The 23637-nt window shown below is 41.6% G+C and overlaps 1 protein-coding gene across 1 annotated transcript in view; it reads right to left on the reverse strand.

Moving 5' to 3' along the window:
* Positions 1-20124, reverse strand: part of SEC23A (SEC23 homolog A, COPII coat complex component) — a 72549-nt gene extending 52425 nt beyond the window's left edge. The window contains exons 1-7 of the mRNA XM_008957150.5: positions 18205-20124; positions 11015-11256; positions 8480-8537; positions 7842-7928; positions 6779-7015; positions 2230-2309; positions 1059-1203 (exon numbers count right to left, since the gene is read on the reverse strand). Coding sequence (XP_008955398.1) covers positions 1059-1203; positions 2230-2309; positions 6779-7015; positions 7842-7928; positions 8480-8537; positions 11015-11235 — 828 coding nt within the window. The 5' untranslated portion in view covers positions 11236-11256; positions 18205-20124. The remainder of the gene's footprint in view (positions 1-1058; positions 1204-2229; positions 2310-6778; positions 7016-7841; positions 7929-8479; positions 8538-11014; positions 11257-18204) is intronic.
* Between the last annotated feature and the right edge of the window lie 3513 nt (positions 20125-23637).

The following is a 23637-nucleotide window of genomic DNA, read 5'->3' on the forward strand; positions in this document are numbered from 1 at the left end:
GGAGTCTCACTCTGTCACCCAGGCTGTAGTGCAGTGATGCGATCTCAGCTCCCTGCAACCTCCGCCTCTTGGGTTCAAGCAATTCTCCCTGCTTCAGCCTCCCAAGTAGCTAGGAGTACAGGCGCCCGCCACCACGCCTGGCTAATTTTTGTATTTTTGGCAGAGATGGGGTTTTGCCATATTGGCCATGCTAGTCTCGAACTCCAGATCTCAGGTGATCTGCCCACCTCAGCCTCCCAAAGTGCTGGGATTACAGGCATGAGGCGCCCAGCCAAGAGAGCCTTTTGTATGTTAATAAAATGACTCCTAGATAGCTTCAAGATGGGGGCTGGTCACTGAAAAGACTAAAGCCTGATTAGAAGGTTGAGACTTTCAGTTTCACACCCCAACCTCCAGAAGGAGAGAGGGGATAATGGCCAGTGATGTAATCAATCATGCCTATGCAGTGAGCCTTCATGAAAAGCCAAAAGAACACAGTTTGGAGAGCTTCCAGACAAATGAATATGTGGAGGTTCCTGGAGGGTGGTGCCCCAGAGAAGCCACAGAAATTTGGAACCCCTTCTCCCACACCTCACTCTATGCATCTAGTCCATCTGACTGTTCATCTATAGTCTTCGTAATATCTTTATCATAAACTGAGAAACATAAAGTGTTTCCTAGAGTTCTGTGAGCCATTCTAGCAAATTAATCAAACCCAAGAGTGTCCAATTTACAGCCAGTCTATCAGAGAAGTATAGGTGACAACCTACTACGTGACTGGCACTTAAGTGGGGGGCAGTCTTGTGGGACTGAGCCCTCAATCTGTGAGATGTGATGTTATCTCCAGTTAGATAGTATCAGAATTGAACTGAATTACAGGACACCCAGGTGGTATCGAAGGCAGAACTGCTTGGTTGGTATGTGGGGGAAAACCACAGAAGTATTCTTTGTTGATGCTGAGTGAGAGAATAGGGAGGAAAAAAAGCACTTAGGTTCTTCTTATCCTTATAATTATACACACACACACACACACACACACACACACACTTTACATTCCAAAACAAAACCATCTTCCCTACCTCCAGCAGTCCTACAGCTATGGAAAGTGCCACTCCAGAGGAACGCAAAGGTCTCTTTCCCTGTGGTACAGGCCAAGGGTCTCGCTGGAGTTCTCCCAGAAGATCTGTGAGATTCATGTCTATTTTCTGTACTGGTTGTAAGAATCTAAGAAACAGAATTGAATAAAAAGCCATTTGTAAATGTTTATGGGTGAGAGTTCGATAAACAAATTTCACTTTCCTAAAAATAGAAAACAACACTCTGAACACACAACAGACCAATGGTTCTCAAACTTTCGTGTATATGAGAACCAGCTGGAGGGCTTGTTTTAACACATATTGCTAGGTCCCAGTTCTAGAGTTTGTTTCGGTAGGTCTGGAGTGGAGCCGAAGAATTTGCATTTCAAATGCATTCCTAGGTGACACGTGATGATAACAGCCCCAGAAACCACATTTTGAATACAACCACAATAAACGAAACACTCAAACCAAGTACTTCAGGATTTCATCTCTCACTAGTCTAGTAAGTTTTAGGTTACTGAAATAATTATGAGAAAATACATCAACTAAATTTTAGTAATACTACCTCTGATTAGAAAGCTTAGGGGAAAAAGCTAGCAGGGCGCGGTGGCTCACACCTGTAATCCCAGCACTTTGGGAGGCCGAGGAGGGAGGATCATAAAGTCAGGAGATTGGGATGGTGAAACCCCGTCTCTACAAAAAATACAAAAATTAGCCAGGCATGGTGGTGCATGCCTGTAATCCCAGCTACTTGGGAGGCTGAGGCAGGAGAATTGTTTGAACCTGGGAGGCGGAAGTTGTAGTGAGCCAAGATCATGCCACTGCACTCCAGAAACCTTAGCGGGAAAAGCTACCTCTAAAGCTAAGAAGAAAAAATAAAAACCTTGGCTGCCCTAAAACCACACAAAAACAAGTTTTTTCCAAAGTTCAAAATAAAAAATAAGGAAAATAACAAAACTAAAGTAACTCCTTACATTGTTAAGACAAAAAACAAACCATTTTAATGACATGATTTTGACTCAATTCTTTAAAAAGTATGTTAATACAATTTACTTATATTCCTAAAAATATTTAACAATATAGTATCACTGAATGCCTATGTTCAAGGGTATGGAATGTTTAAAATAGCTACAGAAACGGTCAAATTCTCTTCATCATATTTAATTATTACCTGTTGGAAGGAGGTGGCTGCTGTACCTGAGCACCACGTGTTGCTTGAGTAACTGGTACTTTAGAGAGCCCCAGCATTTCCTGTAAAGAGATTACTTGTGCAATATTCATTTAATTACTTCTACAAAGATTTATCAACTATTTATCATGTATAAAATGCTGTGCTAGACATTAGAAACACAAAAATAAAAAATACAAGGTCTCCTTCCTCAGAAAACAAAGAATCCAGTGGGAGAGATTATCAAGAAAACAATAACACAAAATAATCATCATGAGAGAGCAAAGCACAAGGTGTTATATAACCAAAGAGGAGGCATATTAGCTCAAAAACACTTTATTTCTAATTAACAGTCAAAATAAATTGTTGTGTAACTTAAATGTCCATACTTCTTGATTTATATTCATTCATCCGTTTCAGCAAACTATATCATAAGCACCTGCTATGTGGCAGGAATACAATGGTAAGAACTAACTAGTCCCTTCCCTCATGGAAATTAAAATCCAGAAACATAAATTAATCAAATCAACAGATAAATAAATGTAAAATTGCAACAGTAGTTAAGTGTTAGGACTTGGGGAGTTATAAGGCTCACATACTTTGTACCTATATACATCTTGATTTTCTAATGTAATTCATAACCAAACTACGAACTGCCACCTTTGTTTTGAATTTCAGATATGTGCACAATTTCTCTCTAGACAAATGAAAATAATGTTATACTAAATTTTTCTTGAATCTAGAAATGCTTAGTCATGAAGTACTGGAGTTATAAAACTGTGTAACAGAAAACTGAAGTCTAAAGATGTACAAAGATAAAATTAGTGAACTAATCCTGCAATATTTCCTATACTGTTCGCAGAAACAGCAACTCTTTACTAAGAACTTAATATGTTCCATATTCTATCCTAAAATCTTTATATATACTATTTCCTCACAAAACAATAATGAAATAGATTTCTTCTTAAATTCTACTTTATAAATGAAAATTGACAATCAGAAAGACTAAGTAATTTGTCTGAGGTTACACAACCAGTAAGTAACAAAGCAAGATTTTAAATCCAGGTTTTTCTATAAAGCTCTATAAGGGTTTACACCATATTGAGAATTCCATATTTAGTACTAATAACCTGGCAAAATACGTAGTTTATTCCTTTCTATGAAGGATGACACAATCAGCAAAGACAAAAACCCAGGATCATACAACCAGAAGAGTTTAAGATTTGAATCCAGGACTATCTGGGGAGCAAAGGCCAGGCTCTTTTCAACTAATAATAGGGAAAGAATAGGGAAATTTAATCTAAATAGGGGAAGAAAATAAACATGTTTCAATGGAGAAAAAAAATTCAGTCTGCAGGCATTCACTTGCCTATTGAAAAAAGGAAGATGTGGCCAGGCGCAGTGAATCACAGCTGTAATCCCAGTATTTTGGGAGGCCGAGGCGGGTGGATCATCTGAGGTCAGGAGTTCAAGACCAGCCTGGCCAACATGGTGAAACCCCATCTCTACTAAAAATACAAAAATTAGGGCCAGGTGCGGTGGATCATGCCTGTAATCCCAGCACTTTGGGAGGTCAAGGTGGGCAAATCACGAGGTCAGAAGTTCAAGACCAACCTTGGCTAACATGGTGAAGCACCAACTCTACTAAAAATACAAAAATTAGTAAGGCATGGTGGTATGCTCCTGTAATCCCAGCTACTTGGAAGGCTGAGGCAGGAGAAGCGCTTGAACCCAAGAGGCAGAGGTTGCAGTGAGATGAGATCGTGCCACTGCACTCCAGCCCGGGTGACAGAGCGAGACTCTGTCTCAGACAAAAAAAAACTAGGCCGGCCTCAGTGGCTCACACCTGTAATCCCAGCACTTTGGGAGGCTGAGGCAGGGGGATCACCTGAGCTCAGGAATTCAAGCAGCCTGGCTAACATGGTGAAAGCTTGTCTCTACTAAAAAATACAAAAATTGGCCAGGCGCGGTGGCTCACGCCTGTAATCCCAGCACTTTGGGAGGCCAAAGCAGGCAGATCACGAGGTCAGGAGATCAAGACCATCCTGGCCAACATGGTGAAACCCGGTCTCTACTAAAAATACAGAAAAAAAAAAAATTAGCCGGGTGTGGTGGCATGCGCCTGTAGTCCCAGCTACTCGGGAGGCTGAGGCAGGAGAATCGCTTGAACTAAGGAGGAGGAGATTGCAAGATCACGCCACTGCACTCCAGCCTGGGTGACAGAGCAAGACTCCATGTCAAAAAAAAAAAAAAAAAGAAAAAAAAAAGGAAGATGTTTTATGTGCTTCATATGCATTATATAAGTAAAAGGTACTCTACAATCAGAACAGTAAACTATTCTAAATAAATTCATAATTTAATAATAACATTAATAGTAGCAAATGCTTAAATGTACAATTCATTTAATTCTCATGACTACACTATAAGGTATATACTATTACTATCTCTATTTTACAATTGAAAAAAACTAAAGCACAGAGATTTCAACTGGTTCACTTTCTCTCCTGTCTCATGGAAACATGATTCTCCTCTCTAAGGTGCTTCGCTTCCTGTGCTCCTGAAGGAATCCCTACTATGTCTTCCTAAACCTCACTTTCCTCATCTCACTCTTGCTTTAACTCACCCTCTTTAGTCTCTTTCCTTTCTCCTTCCTCCTAAAGTACATCTCTTTAACTCAGTTCTCTCTCAAATTCCCATGCTATCTCCTCCTTCATTACCTTCAACAAACCTCTTAAAAGAACAAACTTCAGGCCGAGCACAGTGGCTCACTCCTGTAGTCCCAGCGCTCTGGGAGGCCGAGGAAGGTGGATATCCTGAAGTCAGGAGTTCAAGACCAGCCTGGCCAACATAGTGAAACCACGTCTCTACAAAAATACCAAAATTAGCTGGGCATGATGGCGGGTGCCAGTAGTCCCAGCTACTTGAGAGGCTGAGGCAGGAGAATAGCTTGAACCCGGGAGGCGGAGGTTGCAGTGAGCCAAGATTGTGCCAATGCAGTCCAGCCTGGGTGACAGAGCGAGACTCTTGTCTCAGAAGAAAAAGAACAAATTTCAACTTTCTCTACCTTCTCAAATCTTATTCACTATTCATTGACTAACGCATTCATTACTCATTATCCTCCCCATTTAAACCTGCAAATTCCCCTAGTATGTTCTCTTAGTTAACTGCAGCACCACTACCTCAGCCTGCCAAGTTTCAAATTAGACTCACCCTCAAAAATCTCTTCCTTTCTTCTTCATTTTGGTCTACCTGGAAGCCTCTAAAGTCTGATTTTACATCTGTCAACTTTATGCCAGGCTTATCTATCATCTTCTAGGGTAAATGTTCTCAACTAGGAGTTGCACCAGAATTACTTAGAAAGTTTTTTCAAAGTACCTACATGAACAATCTTATATTATATATATAAGGTATATATACCAACTATCCCCCAATACAAACAGACATTCACTTATTACTCTCTTACGGACTATCAAAATCTCTGGGCAGAAAAAAAGATGTTCATCTGAGCAGATGATCCTAGTATGCTACACATAACTCCTTTGCCTTGGAAGAGAAAGCTTCAATTTGTCCCAGTGATAAAAACCACTAAAAAACATATGTAACCATAGTTCCTACACTAAAAATTGTCCAGTCTCAAAATAACTTCCCTCACCAAACATACTAAAAGTATTTAGTTCTTAAGTGAAATGTTAAGAAACAAAAGCTCTCTCCTCAGCTGCCACCACGGTGCTTGGTTCTTATGAGGAAGCCAAGACCACACTGGGGTGAGACCCTCACTTCATCAGGTGACTAGCACCATGTCAGGCAGCACCAGCCCTGCACTCGCCCACATCATGGCCTCCATCTCAAGTTCTTCTGTATCTCCTTGGACCTCATTCTGCACGACAATGAGGTGACCATCACAGTGGATTAGATCAATGCCCTTGTTAAAGCAGCTGATATAAATGTTGAACCTTTCTGGCCTGATTTGTTTGCAAAGGACTGGCCAATGTCAACATCAGGAGCTTCATCTGCAATGTAGGGGCTGGTGGACCTGCTCCAAGAGTTGGTGCTGCACCTGCAGAAGGTCCTGCCCCCACCACCACTGCTGCCCCAGCTGAGGAAAAGAAAGTGGAAACAAAGAAAGAAGAACCTGAGGAGTATGATGATGACATGGACTTTGGTCTTTTTGACTAAACCTCTTTTATAACATGTTCAATAAAAAAGCTGAACTCTTAAGAAAAAAAAAAAGAAACAAGCTAATATTCTGCAGTTGCTCTCTCTTAGCCTTCAGCATGACTCTTCATAAGCCCTTGAAATCTCTAGTAAAATACTGTTGGTTTGACTTTAAATTTTAAAGATATAGTTAAAAGTGAAGGGTGTTTAATCTGTATAACAATTTAAGGCACATGAAAAGAAAACTGAAGCCAGCACTGAATTTAAAGCCTTTGTTATAATACAATTATATTAGTTATTCATAATAAAAATTTGTCCTAGAAACATACAGAAGGCATTTATAAACATATATAGAGTAACTTTCAGGTAGGTGAAAACTACCATTCTTGTTGTTTACCTGCAGTTGTTTGGCAGACAAATCTTTTGTTCCTCTGAAGACATAGCTTTTTGAAATGCCTTCACATCCAAGTTCATGAACCTGAACCATTCTCCCAAAAGTAATAAGTCCAACCAAAGCTGTAGGTGGTAAAAGACTTAATGACATCTGCATGGATTCTTTCAGGGCTTGTAAATCTTCATCTTCCATGCAAGTATCAACCACATAGAGGAATATCAAAGGCATCTGAGGACCACGCTTTTAAAAAATTCACCGAAAAGAAAAAATATGTAGTTTAAAGCACAGCATACAAGACAGCCAACAGGGAACTAATTAAATAACAGATACAAAAGAATCCTAGTAAAGCCATTTCAGAAATGAAACAGGTTATTTCTACTGTCATGGAGAGAGATCTAAGACATATCATCAGGTGAAAAATTAAGTTTAAGAACATGAGGTATAGTTACACAGAGGGGACTTTCACTTTCCATTTTATTTAACTACATGCATAAGGTTTCATTTGACTCTTTTAAAATAATTAGTAAACCTGACTTGGATTTTCAGATAACTAGAAACTAGCCAGGCTGGACAAATTACTGAATGGTCCAAGTGAACCATAATTGTTTTCTCTAAAACATTCATAAAAGATATTACTTCCACAGTAAAACATGTAAACAACTATGTTAAGTATTCAGAAAGAGAATAAAAATGATTTTCTTAAAGACCAATGCAAGATTATTTTCATTAATTAGACCTGGGGGATACATTAGCCAACTCCAGCATCATATTGACTAAATATTTGTTAACTGACCTTCCAACTACAAAGCAAGATTTATACTTTATTGTTTACTGATCTACTCAGTATAGCAAATCACACCACCCTACCCAGTATCTTGGCCACCCATCAAATAAGTACAACATAGGAATTACCCTGCTCAAACTGACCTCAACAGTTCTTACCTTTGAAATGTTCCATCAAATCAATGTGAGAATTAAGCATGATTCCTTCTAAATCATCACAATTTAACAATTCTTTCAGTATAAATTTTAAAACTTTCTTAAATATTTGTTCTTAGGTTCTTACCAGAACTACATATTCAATGCTAGAAAACTGAGGTAAAAGTTCAGCAGGCTGATTCAGTTCAGATATACCAGCATAACTAGGTGGAAACTACAAATAGAAAAAAAACAAAAATTTTTAACAAATTATAGGCTAGAAAGATTAATAAAATTTTAAACAAAGTATTTCCTGATAATTTAATTATTTTTAAAAAGGCATTTTCATTAAATGAGAAATAATTATTTGTATCTTTTTTTAAATATGCATTTTTCTACATGACTAGTATTTTGGCATTAACATCTGCAATGGATGTTTTATGGGTTTTTTTTCATTTGTTTGTTTGTTTGTTTGTTTTTGAGACGGAGTCTTGCTCTGTTGCCCAGGCTGGAGTAGAGTGGTGCAATCTCAGCTCACTGCAAGCTCCACCTCCCGGGTTCATGCCATTCTCCTGCCTCAGCCTCACGAGTAGCTGGGACTACAGGCGCCTGCCACCACGCCCAGTTAATTTTTTTTTTTGTATTTTTAGTAGAGACGGGGTTTCACTGTGTTAGCCAGGATGGTCTCAATCTCCTGACCTCGTGATCCGCCCGCCTCAGCCTCCCAAAGTGCTGGGATTACAGGCATGAGCCACTGCGCCCGGCATGCAATGGATGTTTTCTTACCTGATTCCTTTGGTAACAAAAGTTGCAAGCCCAAAGTTTTGCTCGATAATCCACTTGACTGTTTTGAAAAAAAAGAAAAGACATATCAGTTCATATTTCAGTTCAATTTTACAAAAATCCTAATTTCAATAAAATTAATTTCTTCCTAAAACATGAACATATTCAAATTGATAGTCAAAGTAACTTTTAAAAGCCATGTAGTTTTAGATACTGCCAATATCTAATTCATACTTTTAACATATACAAGTTTACCTAAATGGTGAATATAACTTTTAACATATAGTAAATATTGGCTGGGTGCAGTAGCTCACGCCTGTAATCTCAGCACTTTGGGAGGCTTGAGGCGGCAGATGGCTTGAGTCCAGGAGTTCAAGACCAGCTTGGGCAATATGGTGAAACCCAGTCTTCACAAAAAATACAAAGAATCATCCAGGCGTGGTGGCACACGCCTGCACTCCCAGTTACTTAGGAGGCTTAGGTGAGAGGATCATCTGAGCCCAGGTGGTCAAAGATACAGTGAGCCACAATCACAACACTGCCCTCCAATCTAAGTGACAGAGTGAAACCATCTCAAAAATATATATATGCACACATATATACAGCAAATATCAATAAAATTAAAATAATCCTATTTTTTTCTTCAAGTGACTTCAGTAACATCTACACTCAGACCTAGAAAACATTTATTCAGGTCAAAAATATATTTACTGAATGCCTAATAAGTACCAACCACTATTTTAGGCGCTGGTGATACAAGAAAAAGAGAACTGCTCTCATGGAGTTTACATTCTAGAAAAAACAGACAGACAAAAGACAAGCAGATGCACAAACAAGAAAATACTTTTGGTGTTTTTTTTGAGACAGGGTCTCTCGTTCTATTGCCCATGCTGCAGTGCAATGGTAGAATCATAGCTCCCCGCAGCATTGAACTCCTGGCTCAAGTGTTTCTCCCATCTTCAGCCTCCCAAGTAGCTAGGACTACAGACACATACCACCACACCCAGCATATACATATATATACATGCATATATACACATATACATATATATATACACACACATATATATATATATATATATATATTTTTTTTTTTTTTTTTTCCCCTCCTGTAGAAATGGAGTCTTGCTTTGCTGCCCAGGCAATCCTCCCAACTTGGCCTCCCAAAGCACTGGGATTACAGGCGTGAGCTACTGCACCCAGCCAAAAATACTTTTACATTGTAATAACAGAGATTAAAGAAAACAAAGCAGAATGTGAGAATGTGTTTAAGAGGGCTGCTTTAAAAAACAGCCTTCTTAAATAGACAACTAAAGTATGATCAGAATGAAAAGGAAGCAATCATACGAAAATCTGGAGACAGAAGAATCCGGGCAGAATGCACAGCTACTATACCATTGTCAAGGTAGGAGTAAGTTTGGTATGTTCAAGAATCAGAAAGAGGGTAACAGGGTTAAGGTATTATGTAGATGAGAATAAGGAAAATGGATAACACAAGATGAAGGCAGAAATATATACAGAGGCTAGATCATACAAGGCTTTATAGATCTTGATAAGGAGTTTGTATTTCTCATTCCAAGAATAAGAAGCTACTACTGGAAGATGTTAATCATCTGATTTTCATTCATAAAACTCTAGCTTCTGGGTAGAGAACAGACTGCTGAAAGACAAGAATAGAAACAGGGAGAGCAGGTAGGAGGATATTGAAATTGCCCAGGAAAAAGACGGTGGTATCTTGAAGCAGGGTATACTACCAGAGATGGAATAAGAGGCTGTAAGAGACAGAATCTATAATGTTCTAGAGGTAGATCACCCAGATTTGCTAGTGGATTGGCTGGGGGGAGAGGGAATGGAAAGAGAAGTAAGAGATGATTCCTGAGATTTTGGCTTCAGCAACAGAAATCACAACATTTTTGGAACATCATGTCACTCAATCACAACTTTTTTTTTTTTTTGAGGCGGAGTCTCGCTCTGTCACCCAGAGTTGGAGTACAGAGGCGCGATCTCAGCTCACTGCAACCTCCACCTCTCAGGTTCAAGCAATTCTCCTGTCTCAGCCTCCCGAGTAGCTGGGACTACAGGCACATGCCACCACACCCAGCTAAGTTTTGTATTTTTAGTAGAGACGGGGTTCCACCATGTTCGTCAGGCTGGTCTCGAACTCCTGACTTCAGGTGATCCACCACCTCGGCCTCCCAAAGTGCTGGGATTACAGGCATGAGCCACCACGCCCAGCCAATTATGACTTATCTAATGATGCAAGATGGGTTGATACACATCCAGCACCACTATTCAGACGACACTGATGGGATCTAACAGTTTTTATAGTGCCACTTTTACATTTGGTCTCTTTATATTACCAACTCAGTACAACTAGAATGATCCTAAAATTTTACAGCTCTCTGGATTGTTTTGACTGTCCTAATTTGAAAAAATTAGTATGAACAAAAACAAAGGGATTTTTATAAAAATATGCAGAAAAACCCCTACATTTTAAAATCACATTGCCACATTAGTTTTTCTATATATTTTACTTACCATAAAGGATTCAAAACTGCACGGCAAGTGGTCCTACTACACAGAACAGGTTCATATTGTATAGGTGGTAAGTCAGGTCTCTCTTTCAGTGGTGTAAACAGGGCTGCCACAGGAACAACCATTCTTGTAGCTTCCAGTCGACTTGATGGCCAAACATTCCAACTAAATCGGACTCCATCTCGTTCTTCATTTTGTTGAATGAATTCCAAATAGGTTGTCATTGTGGAGTTTGATTCTTATTTCTGTATCAAAATTTTAAAATATTTTAAAATCCAGGATCCTCTTAAGAACGTTCAAAATAAGAATGTTCTCCCCTCATTCAGCAATATTAACACCTTAGAAATCAGGACCGGCTGGGCCCCGTGGCTCACGCCGGTAATCCCAGCACTTTGGGAGGCCGAGACAGGCGGATCACCTAAGGTCGGGAGTTCGAGACCAGCCTGACCAACACGAAGAAACCCCGTCTCTACTAAAAATACAAAATTAGCCAGGCATGGTGGCATATGCCTGTAATCCCAGCTACTCAGGAGGCTGAGGCAGGAGAATCTCTTGAACCCTGGAGGCAAAGTTTGTGGTGAGCCGAGATCATTCCATTGCACTCCAGCCTGGGCAACAAGAGCAAAACTCCATCTCAAAAAAAAAAAAAATCAGGACCAAATGAAAATATTTATCTCAGAAAAAAATTAGCAAGCAACTCATAACAAAATAATTAATGGCTCTACCCAATGTTCACAAGGCCCAATAAGAGGTATTTAACACTTTTTTATTCACTTCTAAAAGATGATGGCAAAAAATAGTGTCTTATTTCTTTAAGGATATATAGGAAAGAAATGCAAAAATAGGGGGAAACCTAGATCCTATGTTTTCCATATCAGTTTTGAAAGTTATAAGAATTCATATAAACAGATTTCAAAATTATAAAGTTCTAAAACTCACATGGTTTCTATCTGAAAAATAACAAGTTTCCACTAAACTTTATGGAAGAGAATGTTTAATGGTATGTAACAAAAAGATTTTCCTAAAACTGGACACTTCTGCTTTGGACAGGTAATTTTCTTATTGTGCAAGTACAGGCTATTTGTGGCACAATAAATAAAATGCTTGATAAGTGCTGTTCCCCCAATTTATATATCATTTAGACTCTTTTGCAGAAACTTACTTCAGAATATTTTGAACATTCCAAATTATGAGAGCATTTTAAACTCCAATTTGAGATATAAAATTTCAGTATAATAATTTAAGTTTACTAACCAAGGGAAGAGATGCACTCTGGGGAGGGACCAGTATCAAAAGACAGCTTCATTTTTACTGTCTAAATGCCTAGGTAGGATGCCGGCTTTCCTACGTAGGCAACAGCTCTATCTCATGCTCTCAAACTGCAACAGTAGTTAGTCATGGAAGGAAGCTGAAGAATTTAAAGGTGTGGGAGGACAAAGACATTCAAGTGTTATGCAGCAGACAGGAAGGACGTCAAGTTGAAAGAAGTGAACTGTGAACCTAGGGTGCCTGGAAAACCCAACATGGATGTTTAAAGTTGCTAAGAGCAATAGTGGGACAAGAAGCTAATTCTAAAATTTAAGTGAAGAAAGAAGAGATATTATTTGGGGGGAAAAAGTTAGATATAACAATTTTAATTTTAGAAAATCTTTCAAATAAACTTTCATAAAACAAATGGCAGAAAGTGAAGCTGAACAAATCTAAGCATTCCAAGCAGTTAAGAACTTTCTCTTCTTTAAATAAGAAAATAAAAATTAAAGAAAACACTGTATTTCCTCCAATCGTGCCAGAATCTTGGAGACAGCTAGAAAATCTTACGCTAATCAAAAAAGATTGTGGTTTTTCAAAGGTGCATAAAGGGTAAAGAGAAATCCCAAGACTAAACTTGTTTAGAAAAGACTATTTTGGGCCGGGTGCAGTGGCTCAAGCCTGTAATCCCAGCACTTTGGGAGGCTGAGGCAGGTGGATCACCTGAGATCAGGAGTTCAAGACCAGCCTGGTCAACATGGCAAAACCCCGTCTCTACTAAAAACACACAAAAAAATTAGCTGGGCAGGGTGGCATGCACCTGTAATCCCAGCTACTCAGGAGGCTGAGGCAGGAGAATCGCTTGAACTGGGGAGGCAGAGGTTGTGGTGAGCTGAGATTGCACCACTGCACTCCAGCCTGGGCGACAGAACAAGACTCCATCTCAAAAAAAAAAAAACTATTTTGAAGGTAAATATAGAAGGCAGCTTTGAGAAGGGTGGTATGAGCTTTCAAGGAAAAGTGTTGAAAGATAATGATAAAACAAAGGTGTGGGATATTCAGAGGAGAGTTAGAAGATGTCAAACTCCACCGTAACATAGGTGGCAATAAAGAAAAAACAACCAGGACGTGGGGGTGAGGGGGGGATTAGAAATCCAGTTTTTAGCAACAGCTTCCATGTTACTGATGTGAATATAAATTCTAAGACTATGCAAACCTCTTCCACATTTATTATATAGAACATAAGGCAAATAAAATTGTGTTTACTACTTAATTGCTCCTATAATTTAAGAAGCATGTACACACCTACTATGTACCCACAAAAATTAAAAATAAAAAAAAATTTTAAGGCCAGGCACAGTGGCTCACGCCTGTAATCCTAGCACTTTGGGAGGCTGAGGCCAGCGGATCGCTTGAGGTAGGAGTTCAAGACCAGCCTGGCCAACATGGTGAAACCCCATCTCTACTAAAAATACAAAAATTAGCTGAGCTGGTGGTGAGTGCCTGTAATCCCAGCTACTCAGGAGGCTAAGGCAGGAGAATCACTTGAACCCGGGAGGCGGAGGTTGCAGTGAGCCGAGATCATGCCACTGCATACTAGCCTGGGCGACAGAGTGAGACTCCTTCTCAAAAAAAAATTTTTTTTAATAAAATAAAATGAAATCAGAACAGGGATGACTACATTTGACAAAAAATAAGTCATAAGAAATCCAGTGTTATTAAGAAAAAATAAAAATTCTAATGTGCCATAACAAAAAATAAAATAAAATGCATCTAAAACACATCTGCAAAAGGCATTAAAATAGCTGAAACACAAAACAAAAAATGTTTTGAATGACTGTTTTCTCAATTCTCCCAAGGATAGTACATAACTAGTACTTAGGTATTACACAGATATTTTCTCAAAAATGTATGAAGTAAACCTATCACTTCATAGAAAACAACTTATAGTATTTTTTGCCAATGATAAAAATTTGAGCTTTCAAGCAAACATTAAATTGTTTTGGGGTTTTTTTTTGTTTTTGTTTTTGTTTTTTGACACGGAATCTCACTCTGTCACCAGGCTGGAGTGCAGTGGGGCAATCTCAGCTCACTGCAACCTCTGCCTCCCGGGTTCAAGCGATTGCCCTGCCTCAGCCTCCCAAGTAGCTGGGACTACAGGCGCGTGCCACCATACCCAGCTAATTTTTTGTATTTTTAGTAGAGACAGGGTTTCACCATGTTGGCCAGGATGATCTCAATTGTCTGACCTCGTGATCCGCCGGCCTCGGCCTCCCAAAGTGCTGGGATTACATGCTTGAGGCACCGCTCCCCGCCATTAAATTGTTTTAAAACTTGTGCCTGCTACCATAAGCTTGACAAGTTCCTAATATGTAAAGATTTTTCTGATGAGATCAGTGTTGGTATTAATGTAATTTGTTTGATAGTATATAACAAAATGTATTAACATTTAGAAGATATACATTACTCAGTGAAGCAATATCTTCCAAACGGTCAATTTGTGATATGAAAATATCACACATGGGTAGATGATCCATTCAAAGTGTAGAATAGGCCAATGAGTTTTAAGGTAACAAAGTACAAAAAGGTCACTCCTAAGCTTTCAGATTCCACACTGCAATTAACCTTTTAATTTATTAATTAATCCTTCATACAATTCAACCAAAACAATATATCACAATAAACTGCAGAAACAGATATGAAAACCCACCTGTCTTCTATTTAGCCTTTTTTTTTTTCTCTTTGGATACTCAATAATGTTTAAGTTAGGGGTTCTGAAAACCACTGCCTTAGGACCATTAGGAAACCTCACTAAGGAAGGTTCCAGGAGTCTTAGCAGGAAGACATTCACACACAGACAATAGCCAGGTTTAACTTTCTACAACTGGTTAAAAGGCTGGATTGTATCTCTACATTCTTACTTCTTATTAAGACATACTAAATATCACCTGAGTGATATCTGGGCACAACTCTCTTCTCTTCTTCACATTTTTTCCTCTCAATCTCCCTGCTCTAAGATCAATTTGCTTGCTAAATCACATCTATTATACTTCTTACATTCCCACATTCCAGCAGTAGTTTGAAGAAAATCCCACCTGTTTCTCAATTGGTCCAATTACATGGCTATGCACAGCACTTCCCGGACTTCCCTCACCTTTCCATAGTAGGAGTCATGCAATCTTAAAATCACGAATTCAATTACAAAATTTGCCAGGCTTAGTCCCATGTCCGACAATGGCATATCTGAAATAAAGTCCTTTTACAAGCCAACTTAACTTTTTTTTTTTTTTTTTTTTTGAGACGGAGTTTCGCTCTTGTTGCCCAGGCTGGAGTGCAATGGCGTGATCTCGGCTCACCGCAAACTCCGCCTCCCGGATTCAAGCAATTCTCCCGCCTCAGCCTCCTGAGTAGCTGGGATTACAGGCATAAGCCACCACACCTGGCTAATTTTTGTATTTTTAGTAGAGATGGGGTTTCTCCATGTTGGTCAGGCTGGTCTCGAACCCCCAACCTCAGGTGATCCACCCACCTCAGCCTCCCAAAGTGCTGGGATTACAGGTGTGAGCCACCATGCCCAGCCACAAACTAGCTTTTCATAAAATGATATTATTTGATAAGCACTCTCTCCCCTAATACTAACATGTTTGCATAAAAGTATTAAACCAAAGAAATATTATTCCACACACTATATTAGAATGCAGACTTAGCATATTAGTCTCTTTTTTTTTTTTTGAGATGGAGTCTCACTCTATCACCCAGGTTGGAGTGCAGTGGTGCAATCTCGGCTCACTGCAACCTCCACCTCCCGGGTTCAGGCGATTCTCCCGCCTCAGCTTCCCCAGTAGCTGGGATTACAGGCGCGAGCTACTACACCCAGCTAATTTTTGTATTTTTAGTAGAGATGGGGTTTCACCATGTTGGCCAGGCTGGTCTCGAACTCCTGACCTCAGGTGATTGGCCCGCCTCGGCCTCCCAAAGTGCTGGGATTACAGGCGTAAGCTGCCGCACCCAGCCACTAGTCTTTATTTTTTTTTAAAAGTGATACAAAACACAAAAGACTATTACAAAGAAATGTCCAATTTCAGTACAATATACTTTGGTTAAATAATTTATCATAATAGAGCTAAAAGCTAAGAAGCAAACCACTATGTCACTTTAACCTAGTATATCAAATATGTGCCCAAGTATTTTAAAAGTAAGACTTCCCTGGCCGGGCGCGGTGGCTCACGCCTGTAATCCCAGCACTTTTGGAGGCCGAGGCGGGTGGATCATGAGGTCAGGAGATCGAGACCAGCCTGGCCAATATGGTTAAACCCCGTCTCTACTGAAAATACAAAAATTAGCCAGGCGTGGTGGCGGTCGCCTGTAGTCCCAGCTACTCAGGCGGCTGAGACAGGAGAATAGGTTAGCTTGTACCTGGGAGGCGGAGGTTGCAGTGAGCCGAAATCGTTCCACTGCACTCCAGCCTGGGTGACAGAGCGAGACTCCGTCTCAAAAAAAAAAAAACAAAAAAGACTTTCCCTATGATAGTTTTTCAATATTCTAATTTTAAGCCCTTTTATTCATATCTAATTGAAAATGTACTTGCCAAGTAAATTTGAGTTCCTTCCAATTAGATGTATCTGTTAGTTGCCAATTAAATTTGTCTCCTACTTTTCACTTCCAAAATCCTCAATGAATTGTCTTCTTATGATCTTGGACAATTAACCTCTCTGAATCCTGTTTTTCTCATCAGCAAAACAAGAGACTTGGACTAGAAAATCACAAGGTCCCATCTAACTCTAAAATTCTGTAAGTCAATTAAAAATAGCTGGACTCTGGCCGGGCGCAGTGGCTCATGCCTGTGATCCCAGCACTTTGGGAGGCCGAGGCGGGCGGATCACCTGAGGTCAGGAGTTCGAGACCAGCCTGGCCAACATGGTGAAACCCCGTCTCTACTAAAGATACAAAAATTAGCCGGGCATAGTAGCTCGCCCCTGTAATCCCAGCTACTCGGGAGGCTGAAGCAGGAGAATCGCTTGAACCAGGGAGGCGGAGGTTGCAGTGAGCCGAGATCGCGCCACTGCACTCCAGCCTGGGCGACAAAGCAAGACTCCGTCTCAGAAAAAAAAAAAAAAAAATAGCTGGACTTCTGAAATGATGTTCATTCACTACCAGAGGAGAAAGAGAAGGAAAACTCAACATGCATTTATATTTAAATCTAAAACCTTTTTAAACCAAGTTAATTTGGCTAGTTATCCATGGCTTTGGACGGTAGAGGTTGAGGGAGTTCAAGTGAAAATGAGAATTCCACATCCCCACTTCAGTGATTGATGTAGATTTACTATGACCTTCCTCAGGCAGTACCTTTACCACCAAATCGGGAAACACTACCTACCGTAGAAAGAAAGCCCAGTGAGATAGGGCTGGTCCTGCTGGAAAACGGAACTCTTTGTAATCAAAACCCAAGGCATTATCTTTACCAAGCTCTTTTCCCCTTTAACCCCTTTAAGTTCCAAGGCTGAATTACGGGTGACGTAGTCAATTGGGTTCAAAGTCTAGGACACTCCATATCTGGCAAGGAATGAAACAGTAAGTCCAAGGGCCCAGAGGCGATGATGGACTTGGGTGGAGGTGGGTGGCCCAGGAGGTGGGGGTGGGTGCTGGGCGAGATGCTCGAACCACCGTTTTCCACATCTTTCCACCTAATCCAGGGCAGCTGGAGGAGGCCGGGCCCCCGGCCCCGGCAGAGCGAAGTGGGTGAGAGGGTGGCAAGCTCAGCACTCAACGCTCCCCGCGCCGGACCGGGCCTCAGCCTCCAGCACACCTCGCTGGCCCCGGGGCACCGAGAGAGCAAAGCCGGGACCACCCCAGGATCCCAGTCCCCAGCCCGCCGCCGCCAGCCCGCCCCCGCTCCCCGCTGCGCACCTGCGGTCCCCCAAGAGCGGAGACGAGGCGGCCCTTACCTCACTGTCCCCCTGCAGGACCCGTCGCAGCCTCCGCTTTGCAAAATCTGTCCTCTCCGCCCAGCAGAAGCAGTCCGTGGCACCGCAATCAGGGGTGGCGCCACCCCGCCCCGGGCCTCAGCGAAGACCTCCGCCCGGCCAACATGGCTGGCGCCGCCTCTGCCACGTCAAGAGGAGGGGACGGGGCGTGAGGGCAGGAAGGGGGCAGGAAGAGGCGGGCGCAGAGTTACCAGGGCAGGCCACCGGACCCCTGAGCTTGCTTAATAACCGGAGGATTTGAGAAAGGCGCGCGGCGGGCGAAGGTACCAAGAGGGGAGGAGGGAGGAGAGGTAGCGGGGACCGAGCCAGAGGGGCGGAAGAACCCGGAAGACCCAGGCAGCCGGGCGGCCGAGGGGCGTGGGACCGGGCAGAGCGGGACCGGGAGAGAGCGCCTTTCCCAGCTCCCTAAAGCCACAGCGTATCCCACTCCCTGCAGGTCGCAGAAAGAGTGGAGAACTGGTGCCACTCGGACACCTTAGCTCACCGAGAGAAATGAAGACGGCCTCCAGGACATCTTAGGACCCTGGCTGATTCCGAGAATCACAAATCACATCTCTGAAAAAAGTGAAAAGTTCATTCTTTCACTTAGTGCAACAAATGTTTACTGAAACTTACTATGTGCCAGACACAATTGAGATGCTGGTAATATGATGCAGGCAAAGTAGGCCCAGATCCCTGGCCCGAAAGAATTCACGTACTATTTATGTATTTTAGTCAGCCTGTCTTTTCCTCCTACATTGCCTCTGCCACCTCAACTCTGTCTCCCCCCACCCCCAAAACACACACACACAGTACAATATTTGGCTGATTCATCTTGATATGTTCAATGTTTTTCTTTCCAAGAAAAACGTTGAACAAAATGAGAAAGCAACAGATTGGTAAGACATTAGAGCTTGGTGGTCTCAGACAACCCCTTCCTTCAGTGAGGGGAATGAAATTAAGTGCCCATGGAATTAATTGCATATATGACAACGCCTAAAAGCCTGCAAAGTTTAGCCATATCAACATTTTATGGAATGGAAAAGAAGATCAAGTCCCTGTCCTTGAAAGCTCATATTCATGAGAAATAAGACAGCAGCACCAGGCTGGGCGCGGTGGCTCACGCCTGTAATCCCAACACTTTGGGAGGCGGAGGCAGGTGGATCACAAGGTAAGGAGTTCGAGACCAGCCTGGCCAACATAGTGAAACCCCGTCTCTACTAAAAATACAAAAATTAGCCGGGTGTGGTGGCACGCTCCTGTAGTCCCAGCTACTCGGGAGGATGAGGCAGAAGAATTGCTTGAACCCGGGAGGCGGAGGTTGCAGTGAGCCGAGACCACGCCATTGCACTCCAGTCTGGGTGACAGAGTGAGACTGTCTCAAAAAAAAAAAAAAAAAAAACACCAAACATATTTCCCTTTCTATAATGTGTGTACTAAAGTTGTTTTGGAAGGTGGAAGAGGATGTTTGCTTGTCAAATTGTAATACAATCCTGAAGAGGGCAATGGGAATAGAAAGCCAAAAATTAGTGTAGGCTTCCAAATAAAGTAGGTTCAAGGTGCTATCTTAATGAAGATTCTTGACAGCACACAGCAGAGGTGTTGTTATAAAGGTGGAATAAGTACACCCACCAAAAGCGACAAGATCTAAGAATGAGTAGGGTAAAAAGATCTTAGTCCATTTAGGCTGCTAAAACAAATGCCCTCAACTGGGTAGCTCATAAACAACAGAAATTTATTTCTGACTGTCCTGGAGGCTGAGAAGTCCAGGATCAAGATGCCAGCAGATTTGGTGTCCGATGAGGACCTGCTTTCTGATTCATAGATGGTGCCTTCTGTGTTCTCACATGGCGGAAGGGGCTGGCTAGCTCTCTGGGGTCTCTTTTACAAGGGTACTAATCCCATTCATGAGAGGCCAGCCCTCATGACCTGTTCACCTCCCAAAGGCCCTACCTCCCTATACCATCACCTTAGCAGTTAAGATTTCAACCTATGAGTTTGGTAGGACACAAATATTCAGACCATAGCAACATTGATGAGAAGATCCACAGAAATCCTGGAATTCAGCGAGGAATAAATCAAAGCATAGTACCTTTGGTAGATTCATTCATTTCATGGTTCCCAGAAAGGCATCTTTACCATCCAGCTCAATGAAGTCTTTTCAAAAACTCATCATTCCTGGCCAGGCACAGTGGCTCACGCCGGTAATCCCAGCACTTTGGGAGGCCGAGGTGGGCAGATCACGAGGTCAGGAGATCAAGACCATCCTGGCTAACATGGTGAAACCCTGTCTCTACTAAAAATACAAAAAATTAGCCAGACATAGTTGCGGGCGCCTGTAGAGCCAGCTACTCGGGAGGCTGAGGCAGGAGAATGGCGTGAACCCGGGAGGTGGAGCTTGCAGTGAGCAGAGATCACCCCACTGCACTCCAGCCTGGGCGACAGACCGAGATTCCATCTCAAAAAAACAAAAAAAAATTCATCATTCCTTTGTTTTCAGTTGATCAAAGGTTTTAATTCCCTATTACAATGAAATAGATGTTAGGATGCATAACAAACTCAGTTGCATCTGTCTTTATGTGCTTTAAGATGAATGACTAAGTCCAGGCGCAGTGGTTCACACCTGTAATCCCAGCACTTTGGGAGGCTGAGGCAGGTGGATCACAAGGTTAGGAGTTCAAGACCAGCCTGGCCAAGATGGTGACACCCCATTTCTACTAAAAAAACAAAAATTAGCCAGGCGCAGTGGCAGGCGCCTGTAATCCCAGGTACTCAGGAGGCTGAGGCAGGAGAATCACTTGAATCCAGGAGGCAAAGGTTGCAGTGAGCCAAGATCACGCCACTGCACTCCAGCCTGGGCAACCAAGCGAGACTCCGTTTCAAAAAAAAAAAAAAAAAAGATGAATAGCTTTAATCCTTGGATATACTATCAGGATCAGGATCTACTGGACCCAACTTTAGCCTTTCAGGGTTGTTTTTTTGTTTTTGAGCTCTACTCTTAAGGATTGATATTTCATGATTTTTTATTCCTTCGTAGAAGTCTTCCAAACAACAAAGAGAAAATTTATTTTCTAAAAAAATAGATGTGGTGACTCACACCTGTAATCCTAGCAGTTTGGGAAGCTGAAGGGGGAGGATCCCTTGAGCCCAGGAGTTCAAGACCACCCTGGAAAATATGGTGAAACCCCATCTCTACCAAAAAAATAGAAAAATTAGCAGAACGTGGTAGTGTGTGACTTTAATCCCAGCTACTCAGGAGGCTGAGGTGGGAGAGTAACCTCAACCCAGGGAGGTCAAGGCAGCAGTGAGCCGTGATGGTGCCATTGCATGACTGTGCCACTGCCTGGGCGATAGAGTGAGATTCTGTCTCAAAAATAAAATACATAAAATTAAAAAATAGCATAAAACTCATTCTATTTACAATTCCCATATAGATCCATTGGACCCTTACACATCTAGGACACATAGTGGGATTTACTAATTTTTTTTTTTTGTATGTTGAAACGTTCTGCTACTTCATCATCCATAGAATTATTTCATCCTTACTGATCAATTATTCCAAGCTATGCTTTAAAAAAGATGAAAGTCAGGCTGGCGCAGTGGCTCACGCCTATAATTCCAGGGATGTCACCGTGTTGGCCAGGCTAGTCTTGAATTCCTGGCCTCAAGTGATCCGACCACCTCAGCCTCCCAAAGTGCTGGGATTACAAGCGTGAGCCACCGCACCTGGCCCTTTTTTTCTTTTTTTTTTTTTTTTAGACGGAGTCTTGCTCTGTCCCCCAGGCTGGAGTGCAGTGGCACGATCTCGGCTCGCTGCAAGCTCCGCCTCCCGGGTTCACGCCATTCTCCTGCCTCAGCCTCCCGAGTAGCTGGGACTACAGGCGCCCGCCACCACGCTTGGCTAATTTTTTTGTATTTTTAGTACAGGCGGGGTTTCACCGAGTTAGCCAGGATGGTCTCCATCTCCTGACCTCGTGATCCGCCCTCCTCGGCCTCCCAAAGTGCTGGGATTGCAGGCGTGGGCTTTTTTTGCTTTTTTAAATAGGGATGGGGTCTTGCTATGCTGCCTAGGTTGGAATTGAACTCCTGGACTCAAGGGATCCTCCCACCTTGGCCTTTCAAAGTGTTGGGATTATAGGTATGAACTACCACACCTATAATTTTTTCCAGTATGCTGGCTACGAGGTTTCAACCTGAGGAAGAGTAGAAAGGGAATGGAATTTTTTTTAACTCCTGTGAAAGGAAGGTCAGAACATCTAAGAGATTGTAAAAAATATAAAATCTCATATAAGCTCCCTTCAAAAGAAAGTCTTTTAAAAGCAAATACTCCTAAGTTCACTATTTCCTCAAACTGGCATTTCTTAAAATGCCAGAGACTAAAAAGAGAGGGAAAGATTCTGTGGTCGAATAAAGACATGTATAGCCAAGAACATTTCTTAAAGATATTTGACCTTGCAACTTTTTTCCCAGGGATTATCTTGAGTCAAGTATTCTAAACACCCTATGAAAGACTTTGCCTTCCACCATTAAATATTAGTTAATACGTAACAGCCAGTAATCTTCCTACTTCAGAACCCACAGGTATTTCTAAACTGAGGTTCCAGTACTACAGTCAGTGAAGTATAATGTCAATTTCTTGGAACTGTAGATGTTAACCACCAGATGGAGCTTTCACCTCTACTTTTCCTTTTTAGGTTTACTCTGTTTTCTAGTATTGATGAAGCACTTGTAGTTTTTTTCTAACATGGATTCTCTTCCATTTGTTCAGATAGTGACAGGTTAAGGCACTGGCCAACTATTTTTGGAGTAGTCACTTGAAAAAGCAATATTCAGATTCTTATAATTTTGAATTTTCAGCACCAATAGTGTGTTAAAGTTATATTCATGGAATAACATCTGTCTGATCCTCTATTCTGCACTCATAATGACTACAATTGTATTAAATATAATAAGGCTAATTAATAAGTCACATGGAAATTACAGAATAGTAAACTCAAATAAGCCTTTGTGATCATTTAGTCTAATCCCCATACATGACAAATGAATGTGAGGACAAGAGAAGTGGCACACTTAACAACACCCTAGGCCAGGGTGCTGATGCTCATTTAAAACCTACAACACTGGCTTTGCAGACACCACTGCCGGAGCCCTGTACTATCAACCATGGTGAACCCCACCGTGTTCTTCAACATCATGGTTGACGGCGAGCCCTTGGGCCGTGTCTCCTTCAAGCAGTTTGCAGAAAAGTTTCCAAAGACAGCAGAAAACTCATGCTCTGACCACTGGAGAGAAAGGATTGGATTATAAGTGTTCCCTTCTTTCACAGAATTATTCCAGGGTTTATGTGTCAGGGTGGTGACTTCACACGCCATAATGGCACTGGTGGCAAGTCCATCTATGGGGAGAAATTTAATA

Source organism: Pan paniscus, chromosome 15 (assembly GCF_029289425.2).
Source record: "Pan paniscus chromosome 15, NHGRI_mPanPan1-v2.0_pri, whole genome shotgun sequence".
NCBI classification, from domain to species: domain Eukaryota; kingdom Metazoa; phylum Chordata; class Mammalia; order Primates; family Hominidae; genus Pan; species Pan paniscus.